The following is a 12,414-nucleotide window of genomic DNA, read 5'->3' on the forward strand; positions in this document are numbered from 1 at the left end:
CAAGGTTGGTAAAATACAGACACCATTATAATTATATAAACCATTCTACTGCAGGAGCTCATACAAGCAGGGGCCCGACAGGCAGACAAGCACTTCAAACATGGATGATCGCAGGTGTTACCTAGTTTGGTTTTTAGCTTGCTTTTTCACTTTGTAGTTTGTACCTTGAAAACAAAAACCAAAAAAATAAAAGTGATGATGATTGATGACCTAACCAATCCAATAATTTGCTCCCATTCAATGAATCAACAAGGAGTAGAAAACTAAGGTATGTGTTACCTCGTGCTACAAAAATCATACAACCAATGGCTCTCCAAAGAGGTGTGCTCGGGCACATGTTGGCATAGCAGTAGGCAATTGTAAATAAGTATATAATATGCAATGCATTTCCAAAACTTTGACATCTATCTATTGTCAATCCTTTCCAAATTTACTTAAGTGATAAGACATATAGGAACAAACGTTAAAAATCATGATCAACTACATAAAAAATGTCCAATCTTTACACAAGATGTTCCATTAATAAAATCATAGTTATGAACATCACATAAGGTGGGTAAAGTGAAGGAAGCTAAATATAGGTTCCCTCCCCCAAACAAACAAAAAAAAGGCACTTCATATCCAAAAGGAATATTACAGGGAAAAAAAAGAAAGAAAGATCATGCATGGCAAGTTCAAATTGCGAAGCGTGGACTGTTGATAATAACACAAGATTCTAGACATAAGGTGCAGTAAAAGGACTTGTGCTAAGAGAAAGATTACATGATATTTTTCTTGCTCAGATTTCTTCCCAAGGTGCTATGACATATAATCACAGGAATATACATCTTATATCTCACTTCCAAAATGAACAGATCATGGTTGGTCTCTTTAACACAGATGTGATGATCAACCCCGTCTTCACTGATCGTCTTGTCAAAGAGGAGCTTTTGTTGCTTATTTTGACCTTTTCAATTCAAATTTCTTCTTAATAGCCTCCCAAAAGGCAGGTATTGCAATATCATCAGGAACTTCCTTAAAAGATGGGAGATAATTTACATCCACAATGACATGATCACAAGTGCCTTCCTGAATCTGAAATTTCCACACAACAAAGAAGATTACTTTTATGCTAAGCAACGGACAAGTTTGCCTTAAGTAGCAAGATATATATATATATATATATATATATCAATCACATGCTTGGAATAAATCTTAAGAATGGAATACTGGTTAACATATCATACTTCATTATTAAGTGAAATCTCAAGTGAATAGTTAACCTATTAAACGTACATCTAAAATAATACATAATTCCCTTTTGTTTGTTCCAACTAGATCTGGTCGATGCAGGTTGGTTTTTATTTTTTTTTTAATTTTTAATTTTTTAATTAGTAATTTGGTTGGTGCAAAAAATATGAAGGAAAGAGACCCATCGGCCATCAGAGAGCTAAGTCTAGGAAGCCAAACCCACCTATTTGGAAGGCCAAGGTATTCACAACAATCACATGTAAAGCTTCTCCATAGATTGTAAGCCACCTTCTTATCCACTACTTTTTCTTTTTCCTTGTTTTTTCTTTTTTAAAAATATATATTTATTGATCCAGCTTTTCAAGATTTCATGGATTGTTCAAACATAAGTTAAGGCAATTTCAGTTTCACTCAATGTATATAAATTGATTATAGACAACTTTTAAGTGATATCTCCTGCTAAATTAACCAATATACTAGAATGGATACAAGAAAACTCAAAGGCAAGTCAGTCAAGATGGAATATAGTGTCTGAGATGACCTGCTTTCAACTAGGAGGTTTTTGAGAAATATAAGAAAATCTAGGGATTCCAGTTTTGGATTATATTGTGCAGGATTGGTCATCATTACTAATTATGGAAACATTTAGTTTTATATTTTGTGTTAATCTACATGGTTCAGCAATAAAGAAAATCAATTATAACATATTCATGGAAAATACATCATCATAAGGAGAAATGAGTGCAAACTACGGTAGAATGTGTGTTCAAGAAAACTCGACTTGGCTACTTACAACAACATCAAAGCCAAAGATGGTAAGATCAAGCACTCCCCTAAGCCAATTTGCTGCGTCTGTAACCAGATCAAGATCAACACAACTATTAGTGGCCTTGGAACAATTACCATCACCATAATGCTGGTCTTCTTTGGCAGTGGGAAGAGATTTTAAGCTGCAGAGCGAAATGATCAAATTATGGGTTATCAAATATATGCTCTGGAACATATATCATCAAAGAAAAAACCAAAAGAAGAGGGGTTTTTAAAGGTAGATAAAACTCATACACCCACAGGGTGCGTTTGAAACTTACCTATAAATAATTAATCTTAAAAGAAAAAACCCTTACACACCCACATGTGAGTAAAACCACCACCCCACCCTCATCCATTATCTACAGGAAATGCCAATTGGTCCAAAAAACCATTATCAAAAAGGAAGAAGCAAAACAGAAGCAATAAACACATACCTGTCAAAGACTAGAGGTTTGAGTCCATTACTTTCAGATAATTTCATCAAGATATCAGCATTTGGTGTAGACTTTTTAACTGCATAGAAAACTTTTTCACCCAAGACATAAAATTTGTACAAAGTAGATGAATGATCCACATATTCCTGCAGTTCCAATAACTTCAAAGTCTCATTCCCAAGGAGTAATCCATTATACCCGAGAATCAACATAACCCTGCCATATAAGATATTAACCCACACATGCAAGTACTTGACAGACACTCACTTCCATAACTATGTCACATATAGTTGGAGTTAATCCAGTTTCCAACTTTCCATATTGAAATATTTTAAAGAGAGAAATTCGAGAGTACTAATTCCACAATAAGGATAACAGAAGTTCTCCAAAGTCTTCATAATGAAAGTTGTTTCTTGCTCACCTGCACAACAGCTGGAAGAGGAACACTCAAGTCCTTAAAATCTTCATTTCTGAATATGATTGCCTGTTTATATAAAACATAAGCTATTTAATTCAAATAAATGAAAAAAAGAAAAAGAAAAAAAAAAGGAATTCAGATGATTATAGCTTAACATAATAGACCAAGGAAAATTTCTAAAAAATTGTTTTCATATTGCCACCGTATACTTTCATGGTAAAGATGAAACCCAAAAAAGAATAAAAAATAAATGGTGACGCTATATCTGCATTAAACATCAATGCCCATATTTGTGCCCTAGCCAAATATATTTTTTAAGAAATGCCAATTTGTTCAAAATTCAGAAAATTACTAGAAGATGTGCAGCTAATACATGAAGTTTTGTAATACTATACTGCTTTACTTCTGTCTTTCCTTTTTGATAATGCAAGGAACCTTTCTAAAGAAGAGCCCTTTGGAATCGTCTCTAGCTAGTAAAACCTACGGGCAACTAACCGCACCCACCATAACCAGTTGCCGGGTAATACTATACTGCTTTACTGAAGCATACATGATGCTTTGTAATACCATACAGAATGGTATGGACTTGTCTCTATCCAGTCCATACTACTTTTCTTTAGCTTTATCTCATCTGTCCTTAATATGTCTACAATTTCAGTCATTTGTATCTTCTAGAAATATGAAAGTCCATGGTAATTGGCCTAGATAAATGGTGGCTTCTCCTTCTTCCTCTTCATATAAGTGACAAAGGGAGAGAATTTGAAATTTTAATTAATAATACATAAATCCAGAATGAAACTAGACAAAGTCAGTACCATATTGTGAGCATTAGCTACACCACATGCAACTTGAGGCTTCACTATACTTGGAAGAGATAATTTAGCTTCAGACAGCCTTTGCAGCAAATCAGGTTCTTTGAAACTATCAACCTGCACATAGAAGATCCAGACTTACTAAATTTGGGGAGAAATTTGATCAATTTAAAAATGGATCACTATTCCAACTTAAACCTTAAGTTGAGTGTCATTAAACATGATCAGAATCACTTCAAACATTCAAATGACCCAAGGATTGAATAATTGAGATTTATCTTTGTGCATAGCAACAAACACTGATAAATCCCAATTAGTCATTCACTCAAAAGAATACCATGGTTGAATTGAAAGGAAAAAAAAAAACTTGATACAGCAATACCATAACAAAAAAACATCAAGACATAAGACCTTCAAGAAACGGGGGCCCCTGATTGTAGAGCGGCCTTCAGTTTTGAGATCCTCCAAGCAAAGTAGAATTTCTTGAATTTCCAGCCGATCTAACACAGGGTAGATGTTGTTAAATGAATCAATCACACAACAATCTGGGTGATCCTCCAAATATCTGCGCAAGAACAAGTCTTTTATTAAAGAAAACTTAAGGACTGTTCATTATTTTTGTTATGACTTCCGGATAGAATAAATGAATACAAAGAGACAAGTAAAAACAAACTACTGATTATGTTATCAGCTAAAATCAGAATAAAAATTTCCTCAATTTTATTTTTATCAAATATCAAAGATTTCCTCAATTATCAGAATTTCTAATAAAATGCCCCTTCCATTTGATACCAAAATAAACACGTGAACTCTCCAAAGATCCCATCTTCACCTCAGAACCCTCTTCTTACAGGCTCATGAGACAATTAATATGATTTCTTTTTGGCTAAACTTCAAGTAATTAAGCTATGACATTGACATTGGACAAGTTGTCAACTCCATTTCAAGCATTCTAGAATCAGAAGACTAAAGCAATGCTAAACCTTTTTTTGCCTTTTCTTTTTGGTGTTTGTTTTGTTTTTCGCTTAGAAAGATTTAAAAATATGACTTACTCCAACCCCACCCAATCGCTTACCACATGAGCTCATGTATAATTGGCTACATATACACTGCAGCATAAAAAATAAAAATAAAAACTCAAAATTAACCTATGGATCTACAAATCATTACAAGATTATCACTTGTCAATACCTGCTTACATACGTATACTGTAAATTTACATGCATATCTATGTGAAGGAATTTTTAGTTTTTAACACAAAAATTAACTATATTGATTCAATTTATAGTATGAGAATTTTTATTATAACAAATTACAGCGAAAAATAAGTGAGGTATCCATGCATTTTGGATGCATTTCGATGAGTCTGATGAATATATGGACTTACAAATTATCAATGTATTTTTATTCGGTTCATTAACAAGGCGAGCATTTGACTTTGGCCAAGACCAAAGCTTGACAAGATTCATGTTGGCATAATCTCAAAAAATTCCACCAAAAAAATAAATAATAGAGCTTCATGTGAGGCTAAATATAAAAACTGGCATTGGCATGTTCATTTTTTCCCTGATTACCCAGTTTATACCAGATCGTGAAATATAAGGTTTTATGGACCTAAAAAGTCACCTTTGTAAGTCCTGCATGCCACTGGTGTAAACTATTCTGTTAGAGAAGTTTGTACGGCTCTTCAATTCAATGGATTTAATTCCATCAGTTGCTTTATGGAGAACTATGTCAACCTCTTGTAATTGAGGTGATAAAGGAAGCTCAAAGGTGAGGGGCATGAATATCAACCCATTTTGAGTAGGATACAAAGGAAATGCACCCCTCTGCAAAAACGAGGACAACTTATAACTAATTGCATGAATCCAAATAGTACAACAAGAAAACTAAAATTTATAACGAGCATAACTGCATACACGACCACCAAAAGTGCCAGAAACATTCATTAAATCAAATCGAACAAGATCCCTTCAAAAGCCATGTGATCAGATGATAAAACATTCTGATCCATCATATTTCTTATAACTACTGAATCCAATACTTTTCTTTCAAGGGAAAAAAAAAAGCAATGGAATGGAGTCAAAACCACTTTGAAGCATACAATTCCACATACCAAATTCTGTTTGTTTACAATATTACCTTAACATGACACCTTGAGGGACATTTGCAATTTTGTGTTAACTTCATGTATGTATATGGTATCATATGAAGGGGAAAAAAACTCACAAAGTTTTACTTGTCTTTTTTCCCCCACTAAAAATACTTACATTTATTCATATAGGGCTCACCTTAGCAAAATCTTCTTCACGTGAAGGTTTCATAACATATCCAACAGTCACAACACTGTTACCAGTTGCCTGCTTGCAATGCAAAACATATAAAAAAAGATTCATGAATATTTGCAACAAAAGAAGGTACCCAAAGGTGTACTTATTAAAAAAAAAAGGTAGTCATACGTGAATGATAAGGTACATTCATAAGCTGCATAGTAATGCAACTTGTAGCAATCAAATTCTGAAGTTATTTTTTTTTTATAAGTAAAACAATTCTATTCAAGAGAGGAGAATGTTCGAATACAATGTGTGCAATGAAACGATGCTAAAAAAATTAGGATCTAAGATTCAAAAGATCTATAAGGTCTAGAAAAGAGGATGAAATGACGCTACCTAGGTTAGTCATCCAATCATACAAGGGTTTAAAAAAAATTGTTCAATAACATGATTAGGGTGCCTGACACTATCAAAAGTTTTTATTCCTTTTTTTCCAAAGTGGCCACCAAACACATAGCAGAATTTCTTTTGTATCTTTTTTTTAATAAGTAGAATTTCTTTTGTATCTTAGGTCCATTACAGTGATGCATCTTCCTTGCCAGCATTTCAAAATCTGTTGCACAGTTTTTGGCAAAACACAAATTACTCCAAATAATGCAAACACAAAAGATCAAATATCTCATGCCAAGAATAATGGAGTAAAAGATGTTCAATTTACTCCCCACTATTCTTGCACATACAACACCAATTAACAAGCATAATACTTCATTCTGAAGATTGTCCAAAATCTAAATTTTACCCAAGGTAAGCAACTTTCCCTGAGGCACCTTAGCACCCATATACTTCTCCACGGGAATCGCGCTTAGATAGACCCTCTCAGAGTATCATAATTCGAATGAAGTTTAAAAGTTCCATATTAAATCAACCTCCGTACTAACTGTTCGTATTCTTGACTAGACAAAAAATAGAATACAACAAATTAAACGTCAATAGACTCTAGTTCCCAGTCCTAGAACAACTACTTAGAAAACTGAGGATTCCAACACCGAATACTTCTATCGTCTTCATTGACCAATAAGAAGCCATTGAAGCTTCTTATCCACTGCCAATGTCAACAAACAAATCTGGAAAGAGGTCTTTTTAAAAGGAGAATCTCCACACCATAGGTCATACCAAAATGAACATGAGAACCACCCCCCAAGAAAATTCAGATGATTGAAAAGGAGTTCTGCCCTGCTCTAAAACTCTCCCACAAGCTCACCACTGACCACCTCCATGGTCCAATAAGGCTTTATTAAAAGTACTCAATTTACGGATCCCCAAACCTCCCTCCTTTATTGAAGAACATTTTTTTACCCAAACTACTAAATAAAACTTACTTATCACCCATCTCTTCCTACAAGAAGTATCTTTGGACAATAATATAAAGCTAAGGTAGCCCCAAGACATTTATAATAACAAAAACCTACACACTTCAAGAACAATGATATAAAAACCTACTCTTAAAAAATCTAGACTTATCTGTTTCTCCAATTATTTTTAAACATTAAAACTAAAAATTAATAAATACACAAATTAGATCTTCCACAATTGGAACAGTGATATAGGGACAAAAGTTACTTTTGAAACCTTTCTATTTATGTGGCATACAGTTGAAGGCAACTCTTCTAGCTTGTTGATAAAAATCATGCTTGAGTTCTCACATGAACTGCCGCCTTCAGTAACTGTAAGCAAATGACCAAATAGACTAAGCAACTAGTTTAACTTTAATTGGTTATGCAGTCAAGAGAGCATATCAAACTCTGGCCAAGTAAAAAGCACATATAAATAGCAAGATCAATATTAAAGACAGAAAATGACTAGGCTCAAAATATAATTATGCCTAAAAATAGCACCCTATGCAGTATGAACACATAAAAGAAGAGGGAAGTGCACACCATCTGCTGATTCTTGCCCAAGAGATCCTGCAACAGAACGTCAAGCCAATTAGATGTTTGCAGTTTTCTTTCTGGTAGACACAAGAAAACCAAATTACAAGGTCCAAAGAAGTTAAAAAATTTATAGGCCACTGTCATCCCATCAAGACAACTGATTTCCAGAATAGGACACCCCTGTACCATTGTCGTTCGGAGCTATCAAGGCCACTGCAGTCCCTAACCCAATTTATGCATCCATCATAAAACCAAAAACTTCTCCTAAATAGCATATTTTTGTTCTAAATAAGATCCCAAAGATCTCAAACCAAGGTAATCAGAATTAACTAGATGGTTGTATAGATTCTTTTATGTTAGACAAAGCTCTAGACACATTCCAAAGAGAGCTCAGCTCAATGTTCAGTTTGAGACACCTAAAGTAGTATAAAATGATAATACTTTCCAGAAAACCCAGTCTTATACTCTTATATATCCCAAGTCAAACAAAACTATGAGGCTTTCATCATTGGGGAAACATAGGATTTGTGGTACTCACTAAGAACAACGATCAGCCAACTGCAATTGCTTAGTTTTGGAAAGAATTCCTTCTTCTTGTCAGAAACTACGTACAAAATACTGCCTCCAGTGTCCCCCCAAGCTAGCATAATCTCATTTTTAGCATCATCTATGGAAGATGCATTCAAGATAAAACAATCAAACGAGTAAAGGGTTGCCAGCCTTTTCAGAAGACTCACCTATAACAAGAAAAGACAAATATGTTAACAGCTTTTCCATCAGGATTAAAGAAACGCTGTAAAGACCACTCCGAATTTCAGTAGTGTCTTGAACCAGTACAAGGACATCCCAAGTAATTAGCAGCTTAATACTTATGGCTAACAAAATGGTATAAAATTTGTAACCAAATAAATAACGAGACTTATGAAATCAGGAACAGAGTTCAACATGTGATTCAAAATAAAATTTTTTAAAAAAATCTTGAACAATGATAAGATTAGAAACTCACTTTTGAGTGTGTTATGGATCTCAAATAAATGAGAATAACAATAAATTTAAATTATATTGATATATTTATATCTATAAAAAAAAAGTTCGATGTTATATGAGTAGCACAAGAAAAACTACCTTATCATCTGAGAGCCCCACGTCATAGGAAATCCCCTGCAAAAATAAGGCAAAGCATGCTGGTCAATAGGACTTAATACTTTTAGAAATGCATGGCATATAAGACATCCATTTCTTAGAGAGTAAATTTTCTATGTTATCCTCTCTAAGTCAAGGATTCAAAAGAAACTCTTATGAGGAAAAGAACACAGTTTAAGCTGCATTAATGGCAGGAAAAACACATGAAAAGATTTAGACTTTCCCCTTTATTGATCTACTATTTTTCTTTTAAGAATAAAAAAATGTTTATACTAAATTTTTATTAATACGAAATCAAAGGGGAAAAAAAAAAACTCATCAATAGAATTTAAACAAATTTATCAAAAGAGTATATTATTCAACAAAATGAGAGAGATTGACAGCCAGCAGAAAATTTAGACACTTTATTATGAATGGATCAACTACAAAGGATCCATGGCCAACCCCAAATTTTGGAACTAAGTCTGGGTGGTGGTGGTTGTTGTTATTGTAAGCATGCAAGCAATAAAACACTGATAATTAATTCATTAGGATAACCAGAACCATTTCATTGACAAAATAAAAGATACCCAGAACACAATTTATAGTTTTAAATATATAAAGATTGAGTAATTGACCATAAAAAAAAGTTTGCACACCTCAAATCAAAGAAAACCCAGAACGGTTGTAATAATATATTGGGCAAAGAACAATGAAGTTGAAGAAGAGAGAGAGAAAAATACCGTAGGGATTTTGGAATGGCGGAGCCTGCGGAGGAGAGAGTCAGCAACGGGTTGCAAGGATGGGTTTTCATGTTGAGGAGAGTCAGATGCTAACACCACTGACTCGTCCAATATCACTCCCCCCACTACAACACCCATCTCTCTCTCTCTCTCTCTGTATGTGTTTGTGTTTTGGTTTCGTTGCAGAGAAAGAGAAATGAAAAAACAAAAGGAAAAGGTAATGCTAAAGAGGGAATCAACCGCAGCTTTCACCTTTCTAGAAGCCTTTTATAATGTGGCGTTTGGTTAGGGGGATCCACATTACTCTCTCGTCTAGATTCTTCGGAATACATTCTTAGGAATGTAGCTATTTTTATATTTGGTTTCATTGGAAATTTCTTTAAGATTTCTAGGAATGTGAGATGATAATATTTGATTTATTCTCAAAAATCTTAAATAAACTATTTATTTTTTCCATTCTATCCTTAGATTTGAATGTGAACTAACAAGTCCTTTAAAAAAAATCTTCCTCTAAATAAATAATAAAAAAAATATAAACTATTAATTAGTCCTTTAAAAAAATATCTTCCTCTAAATAAATTATGAAAAACAAAATATAAACTATTAATTAGCAACACATTCATTAAAACTGTAGATGGGTAAGGATGATGGATGAATCAGTGAGAGTTTGAGGATGAGAGAGAGATGAGAGTCTAAGAGCTTTGAGAAAGAGAGAATGAGTGTCAAACAGATACGGTTGAGTAAAAAAAAAATAGAAAAATAAATAAATAAATATTATTTTAATGAGAGTGAGAATAAAAAAAAAAATTTTTGAATTTAGCTTTGAGCCACCGTGCACAACCATTGCAAGAAGCTAGAGATTTTTAACTATGGCACCATTATTGCATACAAATATAATGGGTTGTTAAAAATTAAAAATCTATACACATTTTGTATCATTGTATAACAAATGCACTAGATAGGATACAAATTATTGACATGTACTATAACATATGAATCTAGAAACAAAGCCAATAATCTATAATTTAAAAAAAAAAAAATCCAAATGAAGCCACCAATTCAGATCTATATTTCTAGCAACTAAACAAAACTGAGAGTAAAAGTGAATACCTGGCAATAATGAAAGGTCTTCTTCAAACTTTTTTTTTTTTCCACACATAAAATCTAAATAGAACTTTGTTAAAAATATATATTAACAGAGTTGTTTATCCTGTTTATGTTGTTTTGGCGGGAAAAGATAAAGATAAGAGAAAAAATATTGATGATTTGTTTTATATTTTATCTTAATTGCTTAAGTGATAAGGAAAAAATGGTTAAAATTATCAATTTATAAAAAATACAATTTCCTTTAAGCTTGGAAATATAGATATCCACCTGTTTTAAAGGGAATCACATTCCTACTGAGAGGGGTTTAAGGGGGAAATCCAGATTCCCCTAGTATCTGATTCCCTGGCGTAATTTGAAACCAAACATGGGAATCTTTAAATATTTTTAGGAATCCTAAAACATTATTTAGTACCAAACGCCACATTAAAGTTTAAAGTTGAAACCTTTACACGCTCAATCAAAGAACATTAACAAGCGTGTGTACAGTGTCTGTCCATTGTATATATAAGATTGTCTTTTCCTTCTCTCTATTTTTTTTATTTTTTTATTTTTCCTCTCTTTGTTTTTCTTTCACTCTCATTCTGCTGTGTGAAATCACTGAAATGTATGCCTAGTAATCTGCAAGGTTTACAGCTCTGATTAAAATTCCTATTTTTAGAGATCCAAATTTGGGTTATTAGAATATTTTTGGATAAATTACATACTTTTTTTTTTTTGAGAAAGATAAACTACATACTTGATCCATAAGTTTACATTATATGTCAATTTAATCCCTAATGTAGTTATTGTAGTTATTGGTGATATTAAAATATTATTTTTCATATTACATGTATGCCACGTGAGCTAATTAAAAAAATATTTTTTTTAAATTAAAAAATAATAGTTCCTAACTCGAAAGTTCCTTTTTTATTTCTATTAAAAAAAAAACTATTTTTAATAGTCCATAGTCAAAATAAAAGGCTCTTGAAAATAAAAGATGATTTTCTAGAGTTTGTATTGCTTAACAATGATATGATATTCATAAAAAAATTATTAAAAAAAAACCATATATAAAATAAGTAAATAATCAAACTTTGATATATATTCTCAAATTGAAACAAACTGTGAACCACAATGCATTTAAAATTAAACACAACTATTAAATTATTTTACAAAATATTAGATTATGAAATTAGTTTTCAAGATTATAAATTTCTTATATGCTTTTATTCTTTGTCACAAATTAGCTATCCAATAGGGCATTTGTAATATATTGTTTTTTATACTTTGAGATGTTGATATTATGTAAAATTGAAACTTGTATGTTTGTTTTAAGTAGTTTTCAAAGGGTAGACTAGATTTCTTTGTATTTGTGCTATTTTATTTTGATTAGCAAGGTTAGGATTTTTAAAATTACTAAACAAATATCAATATGTTGAGTTGAGCTCTTTCTTAATATGGGTGATGAATTTAAAGAAATACATTTCAGAGTAAATAATTTACTACATGACTTATTAAATGGTAAAAACATGTTTTAAAAAAGAATCATGTGAAA

At 32.3% G+C, this 12,414-nt stretch overlaps 1 protein-coding gene across 10 annotated transcripts in view; it reads right to left on the reverse strand.

Moving 5' to 3' along the window:
* Positions 1–449: 449 nt before the first annotated feature.
* The window catches only part of LOC115963529 (inositol 1,3,4-trisphosphate 5/6-kinase 4-like), a 32,499-nt gene continuing 20,534 nt past the window's right edge, over positions 450–12,414 (reverse strand). For 3 of the 10 annotated variants that reach the window (XM_031082558.1, XM_031082557.1, XM_031082559.1), the window contains 11 exons: positions 8,447–8,645; positions 7,915–7,941; positions 7,598–7,701; positions 5,996–6,064; positions 5,331–5,533; positions 4,116–4,269; positions 3,708–3,821; positions 2,896–2,958; positions 2,475–2,620; positions 2,024–2,180; positions 450–1,074 (listed from right to left, as the gene is read on the reverse strand). In XM_031082558.1, coding sequence (XP_030938418.1) covers positions 937–1,074; positions 2,024–2,180; positions 2,475–2,620; positions 2,896–2,958; positions 3,708–3,821; positions 4,116–4,269; positions 5,331–5,533; positions 5,996–6,064; positions 7,598–7,701; positions 7,915–7,941; positions 8,447–8,645 — 1,374 coding nt within the window. In that variant the 3' untranslated portion in view covers positions 450–936. Of the gene's footprint in view, positions 1,075–2,023; positions 2,181–2,474; positions 2,621–2,895; positions 2,959–3,707; positions 3,822–4,115; positions 4,270–5,330; positions 5,534–5,995; positions 6,065–7,597; positions 7,702–7,914; positions 7,942–8,446; positions 8,646–9,033; positions 9,070–9,773; positions 10,072–12,414 lie in introns of those variants that run through there. The other 7 variants (XM_031082556.1, XM_031082555.1, XM_031082562.1 and 4 more) reach the window with 7 other exon arrangements.

This window comes from Quercus lobata, chromosome 10 (genome assembly GCF_001633185.2).
Source record: "Quercus lobata isolate SW786 chromosome 10, ValleyOak3.0 Primary Assembly, whole genome shotgun sequence".
Taxonomy (NCBI): Eukaryota; Viridiplantae; Streptophyta; class Magnoliopsida; order Fagales; family Fagaceae; genus Quercus; species Quercus lobata.